This window comes from Oncorhynchus mykiss, chromosome 19, assembly GCF_013265735.2.
Source record: "Oncorhynchus mykiss isolate Arlee chromosome 19, USDA_OmykA_1.1, whole genome shotgun sequence".
In the NCBI taxonomy this organism is placed as follows: domain Eukaryota; kingdom Metazoa; phylum Chordata; class Actinopteri; order Salmoniformes; family Salmonidae; genus Oncorhynchus; species Oncorhynchus mykiss.
Window position 1 is genome coordinate 9,235,987 of NC_048583.1, and position 24,357 is coordinate 9,260,343.

The 24,357-nt window shown below is 50.6% G+C and overlaps 2 protein-coding genes across 2 annotated transcripts in view; one reads left to right on the forward strand and one right to left on the reverse strand.

Annotated features, from left to right (window-relative positions):
* Window positions 1-24,357, forward strand: part of LOC110534503 (CD209 antigen-like protein C) — a 69,450-nt gene that overhangs the window by 13,697 nt on the left and 31,396 nt on the right. The window lies entirely within an intron of this gene.
* Window positions 1,389-24,357, reverse strand: part of LOC118941449 (CD209 antigen-like protein A) — a 35,443-nt gene continuing 12,474 nt past the window's right edge. Inside the window, exon 3 of the mRNA XM_036954178.1 lies at window positions 1,389-2,107. Within this exon, the coding sequence (XP_036810073.1) occupies window positions 1,948-2,107 (160 nt within the window). The 3' untranslated portion in view covers window positions 1,389-1,947. The remainder of the gene's footprint in view (window positions 2,108-24,357) is intronic.

Genomic DNA, 24,357 nt, shown 5'->3' on the forward strand with positions numbered 1-24,357 from the left:
GGCTCTGGCGCCTCTGGGCTGAGGGGCTCTGGCGCCTCTGGGCTGAGGGGCTCTGGCGCCGGACAGGCGGGAGACTCCGGCAGCAGCGCCGGACAGGCGGGAGACCCCGGCAGCAGCGCCGGACAGGCGGGAGACTCCGGCAGCAGCGCCGGACAGGCGGGAGACTCCGGCAGCAGTGCCTGACAGGCAGGACCACCTGCAGGGAGGAGACAGAGAGACAGCCTGGTGCGTGGGGCTGCCACAGGAACCACCAGGCTGGGGAGACCTTCAGGAGGCTTGGTGTTAGGAGGAGGCACCTGAAGGACCGGGCTGTGGGGGAGCACTGGAGCTCTGGTTTGCAACCTTGCCACCACTTCCCCAGGCTGGACAACTACTCTAGCCCGGACCCTCCAGAGTGCAGGCACAGGTTGAACCGGGCTGTGGGTAAGCACGGGAGAACTAGTGCTTACTACGCGCACCTCTTCCTTAGGCTCCACTCCCACATCCCATGCACGAGCGGAGCGCAGGCAGAGGACGCACTGCACCCCCCCAGCGCCCCGGAGACACAGCACGCAGAGCCGGCGCAGGATACCCTTGACCAAAACTGCGTACCGGCGACCAGACCCGCTGAGCAGGCACCATACACCCTGGCTCGATGCCCGCACGACACTCTCGGGGGGCTGTCCTATAGCGCAGCTATGGACACGTACTGGCGACACCGTGCGCTTAAACGCATAACACGGTGCCTGACCAGTAACGCGCTGCTTATAATAAGGTCTGCTACCTGGCTTAGCTCCACACCTCGTGTGCCACCCCAATTTTTTTTGGGGGGGGGGCTGCCTCTCGTACCTGTCGCACTGCCGTGCTGCCTCCTCATATAGCCGCCGCTCAGCTTTCACTGCCTCCAGCTCTGCTTTGGGGCGGCGATATTCCCCAGCCTGTGCCCAGGGTCCCTCTCCATTCAATATCTCCTCCCATGTCCAGGAGTCCTGTGATGCTGGCCGCTATTGTTGCTGCTGCTGTCTCTGTCCTTTACCACGCCGCTTGGTCCTTGGTTGGTGGGTGATTCTGTCACGGTCGTCCTCCTCTTCATCTGAAGAGGAGAGGCGAGAAGGATCAGAGGACCAAAATGCGCCGTGGTATGTGTTCATAGTGAATTTTAATAAAGAAAACACTGAACACTGCAACACTATACAAAAACAATAAACCAATGACGACAAATGAGACCTGTGCTGACACAAGCCACTAACATAGACAATCACCCACAAACAAACAGTGCAACCCAGGCTACCTAAGTATGATTCTCAATCAGAGACAACTAATGACACCTGCCTCTGATTGAGAACCATACTAGGCCGAAACATAGAAATCCCCAAAACATAGAAAAACAAACATAGACTGCCCACCCAACTCACGACCTGACCATACTAAATAAATACAAAACAAAGGAAATGAAGGTCAGAACGTGACAGGTAACCCTGATAGGTTCCTTTCTTACTTAATCTGAGCCTTAGTTCATCTTCTTACTAAAGTCGTTTATGCTAATAATTGACGATTAAAAAAATCACATTATGGCAAATCACATAATATGTTTCTATTTAAACAATCAATATAATACTTTTACAGATGACAGAATGTCTACACACTGTTTACTTAGAGAGAGATGCATTAGCACTGTAGCACCACTATATAATGAGCTACTGTATAACTCTTCACAAATCCAGTTATGAAGAGAGGTAAATGATATGTCAGAATATTTATATACAGGTTCAGAATACCCAATATTACCATCAGCACAGTCCTAATTATATCTTGGTACACCACCATTATCAGGTTGTTTTGCCCCTCAGTGCAGTACCAGCAGTGTGTTGGTGTGTCTTAGAGAGAGAGAGAATGAAGTTGTGTGCACTGTAGGGTGCTGTATGTGTGCACGTCCTCCCACCAGCCTCCTCTGTTGTCATGGTGATGTTAAACCACTTTCTCGCAAATCCAGTAACGATTGTTAAAACATGACTGGTCATTCCATGCCTTTACAGGACGCCATGTTTCTGTGTTCAGCTCAACACAGTCCTCCTCCCCATTTGCTGGGTTGTCACCACCATTATCAGGTTGCTGTGATTGCCAGTAACTACAGGGTAAACAAGACAGAGAAAATAATGAATAAACATTTTTATTTGTCACATGCGCTGAATAAAACTGGTGTAGAATTTACCATGACGTGCTTAGTTACGGGTCAATCCCCAAAAATGCAGAGTTAAATAGTAAGAAATAAATTAATAAAACATTTGCTAAATAAAAAAATGAAAATATTAAACACAAAATAAAAAGTGACCAGGCAATTAGGACAGATAATAAACAGAGTTGCAGGGTGAGTGTGAAGAATGTGAAAGAATGTGAAAGTGTGTGTGTGTGTGTGTGTGTGTGTGGACGTGTTAAATACTATTTCTAGGGGGTTTAGGGTTAAGGTTAGAATTAGTATAGGGTTAGGGTTAGTTTTAGGGTTAAGGTTGTGGTTAGAGTTAGTTTTAGGGTTAAGTTTAGGGTTAGAGTAAGAGGACGGGTAAGTGAAAATATGATTTTAAATGGGACTGATTTGTGGCGTCAATATACATGTGAGTGTTTTGTGTGTACATGTATTTCAGTATCAGTGTAAGTATGTCTGAGTGTGAGGGTAGAGTCTAGTGAGTGTGTGGGTAGAGTCTAGTGAGTGTGTGGGTAGAGTCCACTGAGTGTGTCGGGAAGATTATAGTGAGTGTGTGGTTAGAGTCTAGTGAGTGTGTGGGTAGAGTCTAGTGAGTGTGTGGGTAGAGTTCTCTGAGTGTGTGGGTAGAGTCTAGCGAGTGTGTGGGTAGAGTCTAGCGAGTGTGTGGGTAGAGTCTAGCGAGTGTGTGGGTAGAGTCTAGCGAGTGTGTGGGTAGAGTCTAGCGAGTGTGTGGGTAGAGTCTAGCGAGTGTGTGGGTAGAGTCTAGCGAGTGTGTGGGTAGAGTCTAGCGACTGTGTGGGTAGAGTCTAGCGAGTGTGAGGGTAGAGTCTAGCGAGTGTGTGGGTAGAGTCTAGCGAGTGTGTGGGTAGAGTCTAGCGAGTGTGTGGGTAGAGTCTAGCGAGTGTGTGGGTAGAGTCTAGCGAGTGTGTGGGTAGAGTCTAGCGAGTGTGTGGGTAGAGTCTAGCGAGTGTGTGGGTAGAGTCTAGCGAGTGTGTGGGTAGAGTCTAGCGAGTGTGTGGGTAGAGTCTAGCGAGTGTGTGGGTAGAGTCTAGCGAGTGTGTGGGTAGAGTCTAGTGAGTGTGTGGGTAGAGTCTAGTGAGTGTGTGGGTAGAGTCTAGTGAGTGTGTGGGTAGAGTCTAGTGAGTGTGGGGGTAGAGTCTAGTGAGTGTGTGAGTAGAGTCTAGTGAGTGTGTGGGTAGAGTCTAGTGAGTGTGTGGGTAGAGTCTAGTGATTGTGTGGGTAGAGTCTAGTGAGTGTTGTGGGGGTAGAGTCAATTGAGTGTGTGGGTAGAGTCTAGTGAGTGTGTGGGTAGAGTCTAGTGAGTGTGTGGGTAGAGTCTAGTGAGTGTGTGGGTAGAGTCTAGTGAGTGTGTGGGTAGAGTCTAGTGAGTGTGTGGGTAGAGTCTAGTGAGTGTGTGGGTAGAGTCTAGTGAGTGTGTGGGTGGAGTCTAGTCAGTGTGTGGGTGGAGTCTAGTCAGTGTGTGGGTAGAGTCCAGTGAGTGTGTGGGTAGAGTCCAGTGAGTGTGTGGGTAGAGTCTAGGGAGTGTGTGGGTAGAGTCTAGTGAGTGTGTGGGTAGAGTCTAGTGAGTGTGTGTGTAGAGTCTAGTGAGTGTGTGGGTAGAGTCTAGTGAGTGTGTGGGTAGAGTCTAGTGAGTGTGTGGGTAGAGTCTAGTGAGTGTGGGGGTAGAGTCTAGTGAGTGTGTGGGTAGAGTCTAGTCAGTGTGTGGATAGAGTCTAGTGAGTGTGTGGGTAGAGTCCAGTGAGTGTGTGGGTAGAGTCCAGTGAGTGTGTGGGTAGAGTCTAGGGAGTGTGTGGGTAGAGTCTAGTGAGTGTGTGGGTAGAGTCTAGTGAGTGTGTGGGTAGAGTCTAGTGAGTGTGTGGGTAGAGTCTAGTGAGTGTGTGGGTAGAGTCTAGTGAGTGTGGGGGTAGAGTCTAGTGAGTGTGTGAGTAGAGTCTAGTGAGTGTGTGGGTAGAGTCTAGTGAGTGTGTGGGTAGAGTCTAGTGAGTGTGTGGGTAGAGTCTAGTGAGTGTGTGGGTAGAGTCTAGTGAGTGTGTGGGTAGAGTCTAGTGAGTGTGTGCGTAGAGTCTAGTGAGTGTGTGGGTAGAGTCTAGTGAGTGTGTGGGTAGAGTCTAGTGAGTGTGTGGGTAGAGTCTAGTGAGTGTGTGGGTAGAGTCTAGTGAGTGTGGGGGTAGAGTCTAGTGAGTGTGTGAGTAGAGTCTAGTGAGTGTGTGGGTAGAGTCTAGTGAGTGTGTGGGTAGAGTCTAGTGAGTGTGTGGGTAGAGTCTAGTGAGTGTGTGGGTAGAGTCTAGTGAGTGTGTGGGTAGAGTCTAGTGAGTGTGGGGGTAGAGTCTAGTGAGTGTGTGAGTAGAGTCTAGTGAGTGTGTGGGTAGAGTCTAGTGAGTGTGTGGGTAGAGTCTAGTGAGTGTGTGGGTAGAGTCTAGTGAGTGTGTGGGTAGAGTCTAGTGAGTGTGTGGGTAGAGTCTAGTGAGTGTGTGGGTAGAGTCAAGTGAGTGTGTGGGTAGAGTCTAGTGAGTGTGTGGGTAGAGTCTAGTGAGTGTGTGGGTGGAGTCTAGTCAGTGTGTGGGTGGAGTCTAGTCAGTGTGTGGGTAGAGTCCAGTGAGTGTGTGGGTAGAGTCCAGTGAGTGTGTGGGTAGAGTCTAGGGAGTGTGTGGGTAGAGTCTAGTGAGTGTGTGGGTAGAGTCTAGTGAGTGTGTGTGTAGAGTCTAGTGAGTGTGTGGGTAGAGTCTAGTGAGTGTGTGGGTAGAGTCTAGTGAGTGTGTGGGTAGAGTCTAGTGAGTGTGTGGGTAGAGTCTAGTGAGTGTGTGGGTAGAGTCTAGTCAGTGTGTGGATAGAGTCTAGTGAGTGTGTGGGTAGAGTCCAGTGAGTGTGTGGGTAGAGTCCAGTGAGTGTGTGGGTAGAGTCTAGTGAGTGTGTGGGTAGAGTCTAGTGAGTGTGTGGGTAGAGTCTAGTGAGTGTGTGGGTAGAGTCTAGTGAGTGTGGGGGTAGAGTCTAGTGAGTGTGTGAGTAGAGTCTAGTGAGTGTGTGGGTAGAGTCTAGTGAGTGTGTGGGTAGAGTCTAGTGAGTGTGTGGGTAGAGTCTAGTGAGTGTGTGGGTAGAGTCTAGTGAGTGTGTGGGTAGAGTCTAGTGAGTGTGTGGGTAGAGTCTAGTGAGTGTGTGGGTAGAGTCTAGTGAGTGTGTGGGTAGAGTCTAGTGAGTGTGTGGGTAGAGTCTAGTGAGTGTGTGGGTAGAGTCTAGTGAGTGTGTGGGTAGAGTCTAGTCAGTGTGTGGGTGGAGTCTAGTCAGTGTGTGAGTAGAGTCTAGTCAGTGTGTGGGTAGAGTCTAGTCAGTGTGTGGATAGAGTCTAGTGAGTGTGTGGATAGAGTCTAGTGAGTGTGTGGGTAGAGTCTAGTGAGTGTGTGGGTAGAGTCTAGTGAGTGTGTGGGTAGAGTCTAGTGAGTGTGTGGGTAGAGTCTAGTGAGTGTGTGGGTAGAGTCTAGTGAGTGTGTGGGTAGAGTCTAGTCAGTGTGTGGATAGAGTCTAGTGAGTGTGTGGGTAGAGTCCAGTGAGTGTGTGGGTAGAGTCCAGTGAGTGTGTGGGTAGAGTCTAGTGAGTGTGTGGGTAGAGTCTAGTGAGTGTGTGGGTAGAGTCTAGTGAGTGTGTGGGTAGAGTCTAGTGAGTGTGGGGGTAGAGTCTAGTGAGTGTGTGAGTAGAGTCTAGTGAGTGTGTGGGTAGAGTCTAGTGAGTGTGTGGGTAGAGTCTAGTGAGTGTGTGGGTAGAGTCTAGTGAGTGTGTGGGTAGAGTCTAGTGAGTGTGTGGGTAGAGTCTAGTGAGTGTGTGGGTAGAGTCTAGTGAGTGTGTGGGTAGAGTCTAGTGAGTGTGTGGGTAGAGTCTAGTGAGTGTGTGGGTAGAGTCTAGTGAGTGTGTGGGTAGAGTCTAGTGAGTGTGTGGGTAGAGTCTAGTCAGTGTGTGGGTGGAGTCTAGTCAGTGTGTGAGTAGAGTCTAGTCAGTGTGTGGGTAGAGTCTAGTCAGTGTGTGGATAGAGTCTAGTGAGTGTGTGGATAGAGTCTAGTGAGTGTGTGGGTAGAGTCCAGTGAGTGTGTGGGTAGAGTCCAGTGAGTGTGTGGGTAGAGTCTAGGGAGTGTGTGGGTAGAGTCTAGTGAGTGTGTGGGTAGAGTCTAGTGAGTGTGTGGGTAGAGTCTAGTGAGTGTGTGGGTAGAGTCTAGTGAGTGTGTGGGTAGAGTCTAGTGAGTGTGTGGGTAGAGTCTAGTGAGTGTGGGGGTAGAGTCTAGTGAGTGTGTGAGTAGAGTCTAGTGAGTGTGTGGGTAGAGTCTAGTGAGTGTGTGGGTAGAGTCTAGTGAGTGTGTGGGTAGAGTCTAGTGAGTGTGTGGGTAGAGTCTAGTGAGTGTGTGGGTAGAGTCTAGTGAGTGTGTGGGTAGAGTCTAGTGAGTGTGTGGGTAGAGTCTAGTGAGTGTGTGGGTAGAGTCTAGTGAGTGTGTGGGTAGAGTCTAGTGAGTGTGTGGGTAGAGTCTAGTGAGTGTGGGGGTAGAGTCTAGTGAGTGTGTGAGTAGAGTCTAGTGAGTGTGTGGGTAGAGTCTAGTGAGTGTGTGGGTAGAGTCTAGTGAGTGTGTGGGTAGAGTCTAGTGAGTGTGTGGGTAGAGTCTAGTGAGTGTGTGGGTAGAGTCTAGTGAGTGTGGGGGTAGAGTGTAGTGAGTGTGTGAGTAGAGTCTAGTGAGTGTGTGGGTAGAGTCTAGTGAGTGTGTGGGTAGAGTCTAGTGAGTGTGTGGGTAGAGTCTAGTGAGTGTGTGGGTAGAGTCTAGTGAGTGTGTGGGTAGAGTCTAGTGAGTGTGTGGGTAGAGTCTAGTGATTGTGTGGGTAGAGTCTAGTGAGTGTTGTGGGGGTAGAGTCAATTGAGTGTGTGGGTAGAGTCTAGTGAGTGTGTGGGTAGAGTCTAGTGAGTGTGTGGGTAGAGTCTAGTGAGTGTGTGGGTAGAGTCTAGTGAGTGTGTGGGTAGAGTCTAGTGAGTGTGTGGGTAGAGTCTAGTGAGTGTGTGGGTAGAGTCTAGTCAGTGTGTGGGTGGAGTCTAGTCAGTGTGTGAGTAGAGTCTAGTCAGTGTGTGGGTAGAGTCTAGTCAGTGTGTGGATAGAGTCTAGTGAGTGTGTGGGTAGAGTCCAGTGAGTGTGTGGGTAGAGTCCAGTGAGTGTGTGGGTAGAGTCTAGGGAGTGTGTGGGTAGAGTCTAGTGAGTGTGTGGGTAGAGTCTAGTGAGTGTGTGGGTAGAGTCTAGTGAGTGTGTGGGTAGAGTCTAGTGAGTGTGTGGGTAGAGTCTAGTGAGTGTGTGGGTAGAGTCTAGTGAGTGTGGGGGTAGAGTCTAGTGAGTGTGTGAGTAGAGTCTAGTGAGTGTGTGGGTAGAGTCTAGTGAGTGTGTGGGTAGAGTCTAGTGAGTGTGTGGGTAGAGTCTAGTGAGTGTGTGGGTAGAGTCTAGTGAGTGTGTGGGTAGAGTCTAGTGAGTGTGTGGGTAGAGTCTAGTGAGTGTGTGGGTAGAGTCTAGTGAGTGTGTGGGTAGAGTCTAGTGAGTGTGTGGGTAGAGTCTAGTGAGTGTGTGGGTAGAGTCTAGTGAGTGTGGGGGTAGAGTCTAGTGAGTGTGTGAGTAGAGTCTAGTGAGTGTGTGGGTAGAGTCTAGTGAGTGTGTGGGTAGAGTCTAGTGAGTGTGTGGGTAGAGTCTAGTGAGTGTGTGGGTAGAGTCTAGTGAGTGTGTGGGTAGAGTCTAGTGAGTGTGGGGGTAGAGTCTAGTGAGTGTGTGAGTAGAGTCTAGTGAGTGTGTGGGTAGAGTCTACTGAGTGTGTGGGTAGAGTCTAGTGAGTGTGTGGGTAGAGTCTAGTGGGTGTGTGGGTAGAGTCTAGTGAGTGTGTGGGTAGAGTCTAGTGAGTGTGTGGGTAGAGTCTAGTGATTGTGTGGGTAGAGTCTAGTGAGTGTTGTGGGGGTAGAGTCAATTGAGTGTGTGGGTAGAGTCTAGTGAGTGTGTGGGTAGAGTCTAGTGAGTGTGTGGGTAGAGTCTAGTGAGTGTGTGGGTAGAGTCTAGTGAGTGTGTGGGTAGAGTCTAGTGAGTGTGTGGGTATAGTCTAGTGAGTGTGTGGGTAGAGTCTAGTCAGTGTGTGGGTGGAGTCTAGTCAGTGTGTGAGTAGAGTCTAGTCAGTGTGTGGGTAGAGTCTAGTCAGTGTTTGGATAGAGTCTAGTGAGTGTGTGGGTAGAGTCCAGTGAGTGTGTGGGTAGAGTCCAGTGAGTGTGTGGGTAGAGTCTAGGGAGTGTGTGGGTAGAGTCTAGTGAGTGTGTGGGTAGAGTCTAGTGAGTGTGTGGGTGGAGTCTAGTCAGTGTGTGGGTGGAGTCTAGTCAGTGTGTGAGTAGAGTCTAGTCAGTGTGTGGGTAGAGTCTAGTCAGTGTGTGGATAGAGTCTAGTGAGTGTGTGGGTAGAGTTCTCTGAGTGTGTGGGTAGAGTCTAGCGAGTGTGTGGGTAGAGTCTAGCGAGTGTGTGGGTAGAGTCTAGCGAGTGTGTGGGTAGAGTCTAGCGAGTGTGTGGGTAGAGTCTAACGAGTGTGTGGGTAGAGTCTAGCGAGTGTGTGGGTAGAGTCTAGCGAGTGTGTGGGTAGAGTCTAGCGAGTGTGTGGGTAGAGTCTAGCGAGTGTGAGGGTAGAGTCTAGCGAGTGTGTGGGTAGAGTCTAGCGAGTGTGTGGGTAGAGTCTAGCGAGTGTGTGGGTAGAGTCTAGCGAGTGTGTGGGTAGAGTCTAGCGAGTGTGTGGGTAGAGTCTAGCGAGTGTGTGGGTAGAGTCTAGCGAGTGTGTGGGTAGAGTCTAGCGAGTGTGTGGGTAGAGTCTAGCGAGTGTGTGGGTAGAGTCTAGCGAGTGTGTGGGTAGAGTCTAGCGAGTGTGTGGGTAGAGTCTAGTGAGTGTGTGGGTAGAGTCTAGTGAGTGTGTGGGTAGAGTCTAGTGAGTGTGTGGGTAGAGTCTAGTGAGTGTGGGGGTAGAGTCTAGTGAGTGTGTGAGTAGAGTCTAGTGAGTGTGTGGGTAGAGTCTAGTGAGTGTGTGGGTAGAGTCTAGTGATTGTGTGGGTAGAGTCTAGTGAGTGTTGTGGGGGTAGAGTCAATTGAGTGTGTGGGTAGAGTCTAGTGAGTGTGTGGGTAGAGTCTAGTGAGTGTGTGGGTAGAGTCTAGTGAGTGTGTGGGTAGAGTCTAGTGAGTGTGTGGGTAGAGTCTAGTGAGTGTGTGGGTAGAGTCTAGTGAGTGTGTGGGTAGAGTCTAGTGAGTGTGTGGGTGGAGTCTAGTCAGTGTGTGGGTGGAGTCTAGTCAGTGTGTGGGTAGAGTCCAGTGAGTGTGTGGGTAGAGTCCAGTGAGTGTGTGGGTAGAGTCTAGTGAGTGTGTGGGTAGAGTCTAGTGAGTGTGTGGGTAGAGTCTAGTGAGTGTGTGGGTAGAGTCTAGTGAGTGTGGGGGTAGAGTCTAGTGAGTGTGTGGGTAGAGTCTAGTGAGTGTGTGGGTAGAGTCTAGTGAGTGTGTGGGTAGAGTCTAGTGAGTGTGTGGGTAGAGTCTAGTGAGTGTGTGGGTAGAGTCTAGTGAGTGTGTGGGTAGAGTCTAGTGAGTGTGTGGGTAGAGTCTAGTGAGTGTGTGGGTAGAGTCTAGTGAGTGTGTGGGTAGAGTCTAGTGAGTGTGTGGGTAGAGTCTAGTGAGTGTGTGGGTAGAGTCTAGTGAGTGTGTGGGTAGAGTCTAGTGAGTGTGTGGGTAGAGTCTAGTGAGTGTGTGGGTAGAGTCTAGTGAGTGTGTGGGTAGAGTCTAGTGAGTGTGTGGGTGGAGTCTAGTCAGTGTGTGGGTGGAGTCTAGTCAGTGTGTGAGTAGAGTCTAGTCAGTGTGTGGGTAGAGTCTAGTCAGTGTGTGGATAGAGTCTAGTGAGTGTGTGGGTAGAGTCCAGTGAGTGTGTTGTTAGAGTCCAGTGAGTGTGTGGGTAGAGTCTAGGGAGTGTGTGGGTAGAGTCTAGTGAGTGTGTGGGTAGAGTCTAGTGAGTGTGTGGGTAGAGTCTAGTGAGTGTGGGGGTAGAGTCTAGTGAGTGTGTGAGTAGAGTCTAGTGAGTGTGTGGGTAGAGTCTAGTGAGTGTGTGGGTAGAGTCTAGTGAGTGTGTGGGTAGAGTCTAGTGAGTGTGTGGGTAGAGTCTAGTGAGTGTGTGGGTAGAGTCTAGTGAGTGTGGGGGTAGAGTCTAGTGAGTGTGTGAGTAGAGTCTAGTGAGTGTGTGGGTAGAGTCTAGTGAGTGTGTGGGTAGAGTCTAGTGAGTGTGTGGGTAGAGTCTAGTGAGTGTGTGGGTAGAGTCTAGTGAGTGTGTGGGTAGAGTCTAGTGAGTGTGTGGGTAGAGTCTAGTGATTGTGTGGGTAGAGTCTAGTGAGTGTTGTGGGGGTAGAGTCAATTGAGTGTGTGGGTAGAGTCTAGTGAGTGTGTGGGTAGAGTCTAGTGAGTGTGTGGGTAGAGTCTAGTGAGTGTGTGGGTAGAGTCTAGTGAGTGTGTGGGTAGAGTCTAGTGAGTGTGTGGGTAGAGTCTAGTGAGTGTGTGGGTAGAGTCTAGTCAGTGTGTGGGTGGAGTCTAGTCAGTGTGTGAGTAGAGTCTAGTCAGTGTGTGGGTAGAGTCTAGTCAGTGTGTGGATAGAGTCTAGTGAGTGTGTGGGTAGAGTCCAGTGAGTGTGTGGGTAGAGTCCAGTGAGTGTGTGGGTAGAGTCTAGGGAGTGTGTGGGTAGAGTCTAGTGAGTGTGTGGGTAGAGTCTAGTGAGTGTGTGGGTGGAGTCTAGTCAGTGTGTGGGTGGAGTCTAGTCAGTGTGTGAGTAGAGTCTAGTCAGTGTGTGGGTAGAGTCTAGTCAGTGTGTGGATAGAGTCTAGTGAGTGTGTGGGTAGAGTCCAGTGAGTGTGTGGGTAGAGTCTAGTGAGTGTGTGGGTAGAGTCTAGTGAGTGTGTGGGTAGAGTCTAGTGAGTGTGTGGGTAGAGTCTAGTGAGTGTGTGGGTAGAGTCTAGTGAGTGTGTGGGTAGAGTCTAGTGAGTGTGTGGGTAGAGTCTAGTGAGTGTGTGGGTAGAGTCTAGTCAGTGTGTGGGTGGAGTCTAGTCAGTGTGTGAGTAGAGTCTAGTCAGTGTGTGGGTAGAGTCTAGTCAGTGTGTGGATAGAGTCTAGTGAGTGTGTGGGTAGAGTCCAGTGAGTGTGTGGGTAGAGTCCAGTGAGTGTGTGGGTAGAGTCTAGGGAGTGTGTGGGTAGAGTCTAGTGAGTGTGTGGGTAGAGTCTAGTGAGTGTGTGGGTGGAGTCTAGTCAGTGTGTGGGTGGAGTCTAGTCAGTGTGTGAGTAGAGTCTAGTCAGTGTGTGGGTAGAGTCTAGTCAGTGTGTGGATAGAGTCTAGTGAGTGTGTGGGTAGAGTCCAGTGAGTGTGTGGGTAGAGTCTAGTGAGTGTGTGGGTAGAGTCTAGTGAGTGTGTGGGTAGAGTCTAGTGAGTGTGTGGGTAGAGTCTAGTGAGTGTGTGGGTAGAGTCTAGTGAGTGTGTGGGTAGAGTCTAGTGAGTGTGGGGGTAGAGTCTAGTGAGTATGTGAGTAGAGTCTAGTGAGTGTGTGGGTAGAGTCTAGTGAGTGTGTGGGTAGAGTCTAGTGAGTGTGTGGGTAGAGTCTAGTGAGTGTGTGGGTAGAGTCCAGTGAGTGTGTGGGTAGAGTCCAGTGAGTGTGTGGGTAGAGTCTAGGGAGTGTGTGGGTAGAGTCTAGTGAGTGTGTGGGTAGAGTCTAGTGAGTGTGTGGGTAGAGTCTAGTGAGTGTGTGGGTAGAGTCTAGTGAGTGTGTGGGTAGAGTCTAGTGAGTGTGTGGGTAGAGTCTAGTGAGTGTGTGGGTAGAGTCTAGTGAGTGTGTGGGTAGAGTCTAGTGAGTGTGGGGGTAGAGTCTAGTGAGTGTGTGAGTAGAGTCTAGTGAGTGTGTGGGTAGAGTCTAGTGAGTGTGTGGGTAGAGTCTAGTGAGTGTGTGGGTAGAGTCTAGTGAGTGTGTGGGTAGAGTCTAGTGAGTGTGTGGGTAGAGTCTAGTGAGTGTGGGGGTAGAGTCTAGTGAGTGTGTGAGTAGAGTCTAGTGAGAGTGTGGGTAGAGTCTAGTGAGTGTGTGGGTAGAGTCTAGTGAGTGTGTGGGTAGAGTCTAGTGGGTGTGTGGGTAGAGTCTAGTGAGTGTGTGGGTAGAGTCTAGTGAGTGTGTGGGTAGAGTCTAGTGATTGTGTGGGTAGAGTCTAGTGAGTGTTGTGGGGGTAGAGTCAATTGAGTGTGTGGGTAGAGTCTAGTGAGTGTGTGGGTAGAGTCTAGTGAGTGTGTGGGTAGAGTCTAGTGAGTGTGTGGGTAGAGTCTAGTGAGTGTGTGGGTAGAGTCTAGTGAGTGTGTGGGTATAGTCTAGTGAGTGTGTGGGTAGAGTCTAGTCAGTGTGTGGGTGGAGTCTAGTCAGTGTGTGAGTAGAGTCTAGTCAGTGTGTGGGTAGAGTCTAGTCAGTGTGTGGATAGAGTCTAGTGAGTGTGTGGGTAGAGTCCAGTGAGTGTGTGGGTAGAGTCCAGTGAGTGTGTGGGTAGAGTCTAGGGAGTGTGTGGGTAGAGTCTAGTGAGTGTGTGGGTAGAGTCTAGTGAGTGTGTGGGTGGAGTCTAGTCAGTGTGTGGGTGGAGTCTAGTCAGTGTGTGAGTAGAGTCTAGTCAGTGTGTGGGTAGAGTCTAGTCAGTGTGTGGATAGAGTCTAGTGAGTGTGTGGGTAGAGTTCTCTGAGTGTGTGGGTAGAGTCTTGCGAGTGTGTGGGTAGAGTCTAGCGAGTGTGTGGGTAGAGTCTAGCGAGTGTGTGGGTAGAGTCTAGCGAGTGTGTGGGTAGAGTCTAGCGAGTGTGTGGGTAGAGTCTAGCGAGTGTGTGGGTAGAGTCTAGCGAGTGTGTGGGTAGAGTCTAGCGAGTGTGTGGGTAGAGTCTAGCGAGTGTGAGGGTAGAGTCTAGCGAGTGTGTGGGTAGAGTCTAGCGAGTGTGTGGGTAGAGTCTAGCGAGTGTGTGGGTAGAGTCTAGCGAGTGTGTGGGTAGAGTCTAGCGAGTGTGTGGGTAGAGTCTAGCGAGTGTGTGGGTAGAGTCTAGCGAGTGTGTGGGTAGAGTCTAGCGAGTGTGTGGGTAGAGTCTAGCGAGTGTGTGGGTAGAGTCTAGCGAGTGTGTGGGTAGAGTCTAGCGAGTGTGTGGGTAGAGTCTAGTGAGTGTGTGGGTAGAGTCTAGTGAGTGTGTGGGTAGAGTCTAGTGAGTGTGTGGGTAGAGTCTAGTGAGTGTGGGGTAGAGTCTAGTGAGTGTGTGAGTAGAGTCTAGTGAGTGTGTGGGTAGAGTCTAGTGAGTGTGTGGGTAGAGTCTAGTGATTGTGTGGGTAGAGTCTAGTGAGTGTTGTGGGGGTAGAGTCAATTGAGTGTGTGGGTAGAGTCTAGTGAGTGTGTGGGTAGAGTCTAGTGAGTGTGTGGGTAGAGTCTAGTGAGTGTGTGGGTAGAGTCTAGTGAGTGTGTGGGTAGAGTCTAGTGAGTGTGTGGGTAGAGTCTAGTGAGTGTGTGGGTAGAGTCTAGTGAGTGTGTGGGTAGAGTCTAGTGAGTGTGTGGGTAGAGTCTAGTGAGTGTGTGGGTAGAGTCTAGTGAGTGTGTGGGTAGAGTCTAGTGAGTGTGTGGGTAGAGTCTAGTGAGTGTGGGGGTAGAGTCTAGTGAGTGTGTGGGTGGAGTCTAGTCAGTGTGTGGGTGGAGTCTAGTCAGTGTGTGGGTAGAGTCCAGTGAGTGTGTGGGTAGAGTCCAGTGAGTGTGTGGGTAGAGTCTAGGGAGTGTGTGGGTAGAGTCTAGTGAGTGTGTGGGTAGAGTCTAGTGAGTGTGTGTGTAGAGTCTAGTGAGTGTGTGGGTAGAGTCTAGTGAGTGTGTGGGTAGAGTCTAGTGAGTGTGTGGGTAGAGTCTAGTGAGTGTGGGGGTAGAGTCTAGTGAGTGTGTGGGTAGAGTCTAGTCAGTGTGTGGATAGAGTCTAGTGAGTGTGTGGGTAGAGTCCAGTGAGTGTGTGGGTAGAGTCCAGTGAGTGTGTGGGTAGAGTCTAGGGAGTGTGTGGGTAGAGTCTAGTGAGTGTGTGGGTAGAGTCTAGTGAGTGTGTGGGTAGAGTCTAGTGAGTGTGTGGGTAGAGTCTAGTGAGTGTGTGGGTAGAGTCTAGTGAGTGTGTGGGTAGAGTCTAGTGAGTGTGGGGGTAGAGTCTAGTGAGTGTGTGAGTAGAGTCTAGTGAGTGTGTGGGTAGAGTCTAGTGAGTGTGTGGGTAGAGTCTAGTGAGTGTGTGGGTAGAGTCTAGTGAGTGTGTGGGTAGAGTCTAGTGAGTGTGTGGGTAGAGTCTAGTGAGTGTGTGGGTAGAGTCTAGTGAGTGTGTGGGTAGAGTCTAGTGAGTGTGTGGGTAGAGTCTAGTGAGTGTGTGGGTAGAGTCTAGTGAGTGTGTGGGTAGAGTCTAGTGAGTGTGTGGGTACAGTCTAGTGAGTGTGTGGGTAGAGTCTAGTGAGTGTGTGGGTAGAGTCTAGTGAGTGTGTGGGTAGAGTCTAGTGAGTGTGTGGGTAGAGTCTAGTGAGTGTGGGGGTAGAGTCTAGTGAGTGTGTGGGTAGAGTCTAGTGAGTGTGTGGGTAGAGTCTAGTGAGTGTGTGGGTAGAGTCTAGTGAGTGTGTGGGTAGAGTCTAGTGAGTGTGGGGGTAGAGTCTAGTGAGTGTGTGAGTAGAGTCTAGTGAGTGTGTGGGTAGAGTCTAGTGAGTGTGTGGGTAGAGTCTAGTGAGTGTGTGGGTAGAGTCTAGTGAGTGTGTGGGTAGAGTCTAGTGAGTGTGTGGGTAGAGTCTAGTGAGTGTGTGGGTAGAGTCTAGTGAGTGTGTGGGTAGAGTCTAGTGAGTGTGTGGGTAGAGTCTAGTGAGTGTGTGGGTAGAGTCTAGTGAGTGTGTGGGTAGAGTCTAGTGAGTGTGTGGGTAGAGTCTAGTGAGTGTGTGGGTAGAGTCTAGTGAGTGTGTGGGTAGAGTCTAGTGAGTGTGTGGGTAGAGTCTAGTGAGTGTGTGGGTGGAGTCTAGTCAGTGTGTGGGTGGAGTCTAGTCAGTGTGTGAGTAGAGTCTAGTCAGTGTGTGGGTAGAGTCTAGTCAGTGTGTGGATAGAGTCTAGTGAGTGTGTGGGTAGAGTCCAGTGAGTGTGTGGGTAGAGTCCAGTGAGTGTGTGGGTAGAGTCTAGGGAGTGTGTGGGTAGAGTCTAGTGAGTGTGTGGGTAGAGTCTAGTGAGTGTGTGGGTAGAGTCTAGTGAGTGTGTGGGTAGAGTCTAGTGAGTGTGTGGGTAGAGTCTAGTGAGTGTGTGGGTAGAGTCTAGTGAGTGTGTGGGTAGAGTCTAGTGAGTGTGTGGGTAGAGTCTAGTGAGTGTGTGGGTAGAGTCTAGTGAGTGTGGGGGTAGAGTCTAGTGAGTGTGTGAGTAGAGTCTAGTGAGTGTGTGGGTAGAGTCTAGTGAGTGTGTGGGTAGAGTCTAGTGATTGTGTGGGTAGAGTCTAGTGAGTGTTGTGGGGGTAGAGTCAATTGAGTGTGTGGGTAGAGTCTAGTGAGTGTGTGGGTAGAGTCTAGTGAGTGTGTGGGTAGAGTCTAGTGAGTGTGTGGGTAGAGTCTAGTGAGTGTGTGGGTAGAGTCTAGTGAGTGTTTGGGTAGAGTCTAGTGAGTGTGTGGGTAGAGTCTAGTGAGTGTGTGGGTGGAGTCTAGTCAGTGTGTGGGTGGAGTCTAGTCAGTGTGTGGGTAGAGTCCAGTGAGTGTGTGGGTAGAGTCCAGTGAGTGTGTGGGTAGAGTCTAGGGAGTGTGTGGGTAGAGTCTAGTGAGTGTGTGGGTAGAGTCTAGTGAGTGTGTGTGTAGAGTCTAGTGAGTGTGTGGGTAGAGTCTAGTGAGTGTGTGGGTAGAGTCTAGTGAGTGTGTGGGTAGAGTCTAGTGAGTGTGGGGGTAGAGTCTAGTGAGTGTGTGGGTAGAGTCTAGTCAGTGTGTGGATAGAGTCTAGTGAGTGTGTGGGTAGAGTCCAGTGAGTGTGTGGGTAGAGTCCAGTGAGTGTGTGGGTAGAGTCTAGGGAGTGTGTGGGTAGAGTCTAGTGAGTGTGTGGGTAGAGTCTAGTGAGTGTGTGGGTAGAGTCTAGTGAGTGTGTGGGTAGAGTCTAGTGAGTGTGTGGGTAGAGTCTAGTGAGTGTGTGGGTAGAGTCTAGTGAGTGTGGGGGTAGAGTCTAGTGAGTGTGTGAGTAGAGTCTAGTGAGTGTGTGGGTAGAGTCTAGTGAGTGTGTGGGTAGAGTCTAGTGAGTGTGTGGGTAGAGTCTAGTGAGTGTGTGGGTAGAGTCTAGTGAGTGTGTGGGTAGAGTCTAGTGAGTGTGTGGGTAGAGTCTAGTGAGTGTGTGGGTAGAGTCTAGTGAGTGTGTGGGTAGAGTCTAGTGAGTGTGTGGGTAGAGTCTAGTGAGTGTGTGGGTAGAGTCTAGTGAGTGTGTGGGTAGAGTCTAGTGAGTGTGTGGGTAGAGTCTAGTGAGTGTGTGGGTAGAGTCTAGTGAGTGTGTGGGTGGAGTCTAGTCAGTGTGTGGGTGGAGTCTAGTCAGTGTGTGAGTAGAGTCTAGTCAGTGTGTGGGTAGAGTCTAGTCAGTGTGTGGATAGAGTCTAGTGAGTGTGTGGGTAGAGTCCAGTGAGTGTGTGGGTAGAGTCCAGTGAGTGTGTGGGTAGAGTCTAGGGAGTGTGTGGGTAGAGTCTAGTGAGTGTGTGGGTAGAGTCTAGTGAGTGTGTGGGTAGAGTCTAGTGAGTGTGGGGGTAGAGTCTAGTGAGTGTGGGGGTAGAGTCTAGTGAGTGTGTGAGTAGAGTCTAGTGAGTGTGTGGGTAGAGTCTAGTGAGTGTGTGGGTAGAGTCTAGTGAGTGTGTGGGTAGAGTCTAGTGAGTGTGTGGGTAGAGTCTAGTGAGTGTGTGGGTAGAGTCTAGTGAGTGTGGGGGTAGAGTCTAGTGAGTGTGTGAGTAGAGTCTAGTGAGTGTGTGGGTAGAGTCTAGTGAGTGTGTGGGTAGAGTCTAGTGAGTGTGTGGGTAGAGTCTAGTGGGTGTGTGGGTAGAGTCTAGTGAGTGTGTGGGTAGATTCTAGTGAGTGTGTGGGTAGAGTCTAGTGATTGTGTGGGTAGAGTCTAGTGAGTGTTGTGGGGGTAGAGTCAATTGAGTGTGTGGGTAGAGTCTAGTGAGTGTGTGGGTAGAGTCTAGTGAGTGTGTGGGTAGAGTCTAGTGAGTGTGTGGGTAGAGTCTAGTGAGTGTGTGGGTAGAGTCTAGTGAGTGTGTGGGTATAGTCTAGTGAGTGTGTGGGTAGAGTCTAGTCAGTGTGTGGGTGGAGTCTAGTCAGTGTGTGAGTAGAGTCTAGTCAGTGTGTGGGTAGAGTCTAGTCAGTGTGTGGATAGAGTCTAGTGAGTGTGTGGGTAGAGTCCAGTGAGTGTGTGGGTAGAGTCCAGTGAGTGTGTGGGTAGAGTCTAGGGAGTGTGTGGGTAGAGTCTAGTGAGTGTGTGGGTAGAGTCTAGTGAGTGTGTGGGTGGAGTCTAGTCAGTGTGTGGGTGGAGTCTAGTCAGTGTGTGAGTAGAGTCTAGTCAGTGTGTGGGTAGAGTCTAGTCAGTGTGTGGATAGAGTCTAGTGAGTGTGTGGGTAGAGTTCTCTGAGTGTGTGGGTAGAGTCTAGCGAGTGTGTGGGTAGAGTCTAGCGAGTGTGTGGGTAGAGTCTAGCGAGTGTGTGGGTAGAGTCTAGCGAGTGTGTGGGTAGAGTCTAGCGAGTGTGTGGGTAGAGTCTAGCGAGTGTGTGGGTAGAGTCTAGCGAGTGTGTGGGTAGAGTCTAGCGAGTGTGTGGGTAGAGTCTAGCGAGTGTGAGGGTAGAGTCTAGCGAGTGTGTGGGTAGAGTCTAGCGAGTGTGTGGGTAGAGTCTAGCGAGTGTGTGGGTAGAGTCTAGCGAGTGTGTGGGTAGAGTCTAGCGAGTGTGTGGGTAGAGTCTAGCGAGTGTGTGGGTAGAGTCTAGCGAGTGTGTGGGTAGAGTCTAGCGAGTGTGTGGGTAGAGTCTAGCGAGTGTGTGGGTAGAGTCTAGTGAGTGTGTGGGTAGAGTCTAGTGAGTGTGGGGGTAGAGTCTAGTGAGTGTGTGAGTAGAGTCTAGTGAGTGTGTGGGTAGAGTCTAGTGAGTGTGTGGGTAGAGTCTAGTGATTGTGTGGGTAGAGTCTAGTGAGTGTTGTGGGGGTAGAGTCAATTGAGTGTGTGGGTAGAGTCTAGTGAGTGTGTGGGTAGAGTCTAGTGAGTGTGTGGGTAGAGTCTAGTGAGTGTGTGGGTAGAGTCTAGTGAGTGTGTGGGTAGAGTCTAGTGAGTGTGTGGGTAGAGTCTAGTGAGTGTGTGGGTAGAGTCTAGTGAGTGTGTGGGTGGAGTCTAGTCAGTGTGTGGGTGGAGTCTAGTCAGTGTGTGGGTAGAGTCCAGTGAGTGTGTGGGTAGAGTCCAGTGAGTGTGTGGGTAGAGTCTAGGGAGTGTGTGGGTAGAGTCTAGTGAGTGTGTGGGTAGAGTCTAGTGAGTGTGTGTGTAGAGTCTAGTGAGTGTGTGGGTAGAGTCTAGTGAGTGTGTGGGTAGAGTCTAGTGAGTGTGTGGGTAGAGTCTAGTGAGTGTGGGGGTAGAGTCTAGTGAGTGTGTGGGTAGAGTCCAGTGAGTGTGTGGGTAGAGTCTAGGGAGTGTGTGGGTAGAGTCTAGTGAGTGTGTGGGTAGAGTCTAGTGAGTGTGTGGGTAGAGTCTAGTGAGTGTGTGGGTAGAGTCTAGTGAGTGTGTGGGTAGAGTCCAGTGAGTGTGTGGGTAGAGTCCAGTGAGTGTGTGGGTAGAGTCTAGGGAGTGTGTGGGTAGAGTCTAGTGAGTGTGTGGGTAGAGTCTAGTGAGTGTGTGGGTAGAGTCTAGTGAGTGTGTGGGTAGAGTCTAGTGAGTGTGTGGGTAGAGTCTAGTGAGTGTGTGGGTAGAGTCTAGTGAGTGTGTGGGTGGAGTCTAGTCAGTGTGTGGGTGGAGTCTAGTCAGTGTGTGAGTAGAGTCTAGTCAGTGTGTGGGTAGAGTCTAGTCAGTGTGTGGATAGAGTCTAGTGAGTGTGTGGGTAGAGTTCTCTGAGTGTGTGGGTAGAGTCTAGCGAGTGTGTGGGTAGAGTCTAGCGAGTGTGTGGGTAGAGTCTAGCGAGTGTGTGGGTAGAGTCTAGCGAGTGTGTGGGTAGAGTCTAGCGAGTGTGTGGGTAGAGTCTAGCGAGTGTGTGGGTAGAGTCTAGCGAGTGTGTGGGTAGAGTCTAGCGAGTGTGTGGGTAGAGTCTAGCGAGTGTGAGGGTAGAGTCTAGCGAGTGTGTGGGTAGAGTCTAGCGAGTGTGTGGGTAGAGTCTAGCGAGTGTGTGGGTAGAGTCTAGCGAGTGTGTGGGTAGAGTCTAGCGAGTGTGTGGGTAGAGTCTAGCGAGTGTGTGGGTAGAGTCTAGCGAGTGTGTGGGTAGAGTCTAGCGAGTGTGTGGGTAGAGTCTAGCGAGTGTGTGGGTAGAGTCTAGTGAGTGTGTGGGTAGAGTCTAGTGAGTGTGGGGGTAGAGTCTAGTGAGTGTGTGAGTAGAGTCTAGTGAGTGTGTGGGTAGAGTCTAGTGAGTGTGTGGGTAGAGTCTAGTGATTGTGTGGGTAGAGTCTAGTGAGTGTTGTGGGGGTAGAGTCAATTGAGTGTGTGGGTAGAGTCTAGTGAGTGTGTGGGTAGAGTCTAGTGAGTGTGTGGGTAGAGTCTAGTGAGTGTGTGGGTAGAGTCTAGTGAGTGTGTGGGTAGAGTCTAGTGAGTGTGTGGGTAGAGTCTAGTGAGTGTGTGGGTAGAGTCTAGTGAGTGTGTGGGTGGAGTCTAGTCAGTGTGTGGGTGGAGTCTAGTCAGTGTGTGGGTAGAGTCCAGTGAGTGTGTGGGTAGAGTCCAGTGAGTGTGTGGGTAGAGTCTAGGGAGTGTGTGGGTAGAGTCTAGTGAGTGTGTGGGTAGAGTCTAGTGAGTGTGTGTGTAGAGTCTAGTGAGTGTGTGGGTAGAGTCTAGTGAGTGTGTGGGTAGAGTCTAGTGAGTGTGTGGGTAGAGTCTAGTGAGTGTGGGGGTAGAGTCTAGTGAGTGTGTGGGTAGAGTCCAGTGAGTGTGTGGGTAGAGTCTAGGGAGTGTGTGGGTAGAGTCTAGTGAGTGTGTGGGTAGAGTCTAGTGAGTGTGTGGGTAGAGTCTAGTGAGTGTGTGGGTAGAGTCTAGTGAGTGTGTGGGTAGAGTCCAGTGAGTGTGTGGGTAGAGTCCAGTGAGTGTGTGGGTAGAGTCTAGTGAGTGTGTGGGTAGAGTCTAGTGAGTGTGTGGGTAGAGTCTAGTGAGTGTGTGGGTAGAGTCTAGTGAGTGTGTGGGTAGAGTCTAGTGAGTGTGTGGGTAGAGTCTAGTGAGTGTGTGGGTAGAGTCTAGTGAGTGTGTGGGTAGAGTCTAGTGAGTGTGTGGGTAGAGTCTAGTGAGTGTGTGGGTAGAGTCTAGTGAGTGTGTGGGTAGAGTCTAGTGAGTGTGTGGGTAGAGTCTAGTGAGTGTGTGGGTAGAGTCTAGTGAGTGTGTGGGTAGAGTCTAGTGAGTGTGTGGGTAGAGTCTAGTGAGTGTGTGGGTAGAGTCTAGTGAGTGTGTGGGTAGAGTCTAGTGAGTGTGTGGGTGGAGTCTAGTCAGTGTGTGGGTGGAGTCTAGTCAGTGTGTGAGTAGAGTCTAGTCAGTGTGTGGGTAGAGTCTAGTCAGTGTGTGGATAGAGTCTAGTGAGTGTGTGGGTAGAGTCCAGTGAGTGTGTGGGTAGAGTCCAGTGAGTGTGTGGGTAGAGTCTAGGGAGTGTGTGGGTAGAGTCTAGTGAGTGTGTGGGTAGAGTCTAGTGAGTGTGTGGGTAGAGTCTAGTGAGTGTGTGGGTAGAGTCTAGTGAGTGTGGGGGTAGAGTCTAGTGAGTGTGTGGGTAGAGTCTAGTGAGTGTGTGGGTAGAGTCTAGTGATTGTGTGGGTAGAGTCTAGTGAGTGTTGTGGGGGTAGAGTCAATTGAGTGTGTGGGTAGAGTCTAGTGAGTGTGTGGGTAGAGTCCAGTGAGTGTGTGGGTAGAGTCTAGGGAGTGTGTGGGTAGAGTCTAGTGAGTGTGTGGGTAGAGTCTAGTGAGTGTGTGGGTGGAGTCTAGTCAGTGTGTGGGTGGAGTCTAGTCAGTGTGTGAGTAGAGTCTAGTCAGTGTGTGGGTAGAGTCTAGTCAGTGTGTGGATAGAGTCTAGTGAGTGTGTGGGTAGAGTTCTCTGAGTGTGTGGGTAGAGTCTAGCGAGTGTGTGGGTAGAGTCTAGCGAGTGTGTGGGTAGAGTCTAGCGAGTGTGTGGGTAGAGTCTAGCGAGTGTGTGGGTAGAGTCTAGCGAGTGTGTGGGTAGAGTCTAGCGAGTGTGTGGGTAGAGTCTAGCGAGTGTGTGGGTAGAGTCTAGCGAGTGTGTGGGTAGAGTCTAGCGAGTGTGAGGGTAGAGTCTAGCGAGTGTGTGGGTAGAGTCTAGCGAGTGTGTGGGTAGAGTCTAGCGAGTGTGTGGGTAGAGTCTAGCGAGTGTGTGGGTAGAGTCTAGCGAGTGTGTGGGTAGAGTCTAGCGAGTGTGTGGGTAGAGTCTAGCGAGTGTGTGGGTAGAGTCTAGCGAGTGTGTGGGTAGAGTCTAGTGAGTGTGTGGGTAGAGTCTAGTGAGTGTGTGGGTAGAGTCTAGTGAGTGTGGGGGTAGAGTCTAGTGAGTGTGTGAGTAGAGTCTAGTGAGTGTGTGGGTAGAGTCTAGTGAGTGTGTGGGTAGAGTCTAGTGATTGTGTGGGTAGAGTCTAGTGAGTGTTGTGGGGGTAGAGTCAATTGAGTGTGTGGGTAGAGTCTAGTGAGTGTGTGGGTAGAGTCTAGTGAGTGTGTGGGTAGAGTCTAGTGAGTGTGTGGGTAGAGTCTAGTGAGTGTGTGGGTAGAGTCTAGTGAGTGTGTGGGTAGAGTCTAGTGAGTGTGTGGGTAGAGTCTAGTGAGTGTGTGGGTGGAGTCTAGTCAGTGTGTGGGTGGAGTCTAGTCAGTGTGTGGGTAGAGTCCAGTGAGTGTGTGGGTAGAGTCCAGTGAGTGTGTGGGTAGAGTCTAGGGAGTGTGTGGGTAGAGTCTAGTGAGTGTGTGGGTAGAGTCTAGTGAGTGTGTGTGTAGAGTCTAGTGAGTGTGTGGGTAGAGTCTAGTGAGTGTGTGGGTAGAGTCTAGTGAGTGTGTGGGTAGAGTCTAGTGAGTGTGGGGGTAGAGTCTAGTGAGTGTGTGGGTAGAGTCTAGTCAGTGTGTGGATAGAGTCTAGTGAGTGTGTGGGTAGAGTCCAGTGAGTGTGTGGGTAGAGTCCAGTGAGTGTGTGGGTAGAGTCTAGGGAGTGTGTGGGTAGAGTCTAGTGAGTGTGTGGGTAGAGTCTAGTGAGTGTGTGGGTAGAGTCTAGTGAGTGTGTGGGTAGAGTCTAGTGAGTGTGTGGGTAGAGTCTAGTGAGTGTGTGGGTAGAGTCTAGTGAGTGTGTGGGTAGAGTCTAGTGAGTGTGTGGGTAGAGTCTAGTGAGTGTGTGGGTAGAGTCTAGTGAGTGTGTGGGTAGAGTCTAGTGAGTGTGTGGGTAGAGTCTAGTGAGTGTGTGGGTAGAGTCTAGTGAGTGTGTGGGTAGAGTCTAGTGAGTGTGTGGGTAGAGTCTAGTGAGTGTGTGGGTAGAGTCTAGTGAGTGTGTGGGTGGAGTCTAGTCAGTGTGTGGGTGGAGTCTAGTCAGTGTGTGAGTAGAGTCTAGTCAGTGTGTGGGTAGAGTCTAGTCAGTGTGTGGATAGAGTCTAGTGAGTGTGTGGGTAGAGTCCAGTGAGTGTGTGGGTAGAGTCCAGTGAGTGTGTGGGTAGAGTCTAGGGAGTGTGTGGGTAGAGTCTAGTGAGTGTGTGGGTAGAGTCTAGTGAGTGTGTGGGTAGAGTCTAGTGAGTGTGTGGGTAGAGTCTAGTGAGTGTGTGGGTAGAGTCTAGTGAGTGTGTGGGTAGAGTCTAGTGAGTGTGTGGGTAGAGTCTAGTGAGTGTGTGGGTAGAGTCTAGTGAGTGTGTGGGTAGAGTCTAGTGAGTGTGGGGGTAGAGTCTAGTGAGTGTGTGAGTAGAGTCTAGTGAGTGTGTGGGTAGAGTCTAGTGAGTGTGTGGGTAGAGTCTAGTGATTGTGTGGGTAGAGTCTAGTGAGTGTTGTGGGGGTAGAGTCAATTGAGTGTGTGGGTAGAGTCTAGTGAGTGTGTGGGTAGAGTCTAGTGAGTGTGTGGGTAGAGTCTAGTGAGTGTGTGGGTAGAGTCTAGTGAGTGTGTGGGTAGAGTCTAGTGAGTGTGTGGGTAGAGTCTAGTGAGTGTGTGGGTAGAGTCTAGTGAGTGTGTGGGTGGAGTCTAGTCAGTGTGTGGGTGGAGTCTAGTCAGTGTGTGGGTAGAGTCCAGTGAGTGTGTGGGTAGAGTCCAGTGAGTGTGTGGGTAGAGTCTAGGGAGTGTGTGGGTAGAGTCTAGTGAGTGTGTGGGTAGAGTCTAGTGAGTGTGTGTGTAGAGTCTAGTGAGTGTGTGGGTAGAGTCTAGTGAGTGTGGGGGTAGAGTCTAGTGAGTGTGTGGGTAGAGTCTAGTCAGTGTGTGGATAGAGTCTAGTGAGTGTGTGGGTAGAGTCCAGTGAGTGTGTGGGTAGAGTCCAGTGAGTGTGTGGGTAGAGTCTAGGGAGTGTGTGGGTAGAGTCTAGTGAGTGTGTGGGTAGAGTCTAGTGAGTGTGTGGGTAGAGTCTAGTGAGTGTGTGGGTAGAGTCTAGTGAGTGTGTGAGTAGAGTCTAGTGAGTGTGTGGGTAGAGTCTAGTGAGTGTGTGGGTAGAGTCTAGTGAGTGTGTGGGTAGAGTCTAGTGAGTGTGTGGGTAGAGTCTAGTGAGTGTGTGGGTAGAGTCTAGTGAGTGTGTGGGTAGAGTCTAGTGAGTGTGTGGTTAGAGTCTAGTGAGTGTGTGGGTAGAGTCTAGTGAGTGTGTGGGTAGAGTCTAGTGAGTGTGTGGGTAGAGTCTAGTGAGTGTGTGGGTAGAGTCTAGTGAGTGTGTGGGTAGAGTCTAGTGAGTGTGTGGGTAGAGTCTAGTGAGTGTGTGGGTAGAGTCTAGTGAGTGTGTGGGTAGAGTCTAGTGAGTG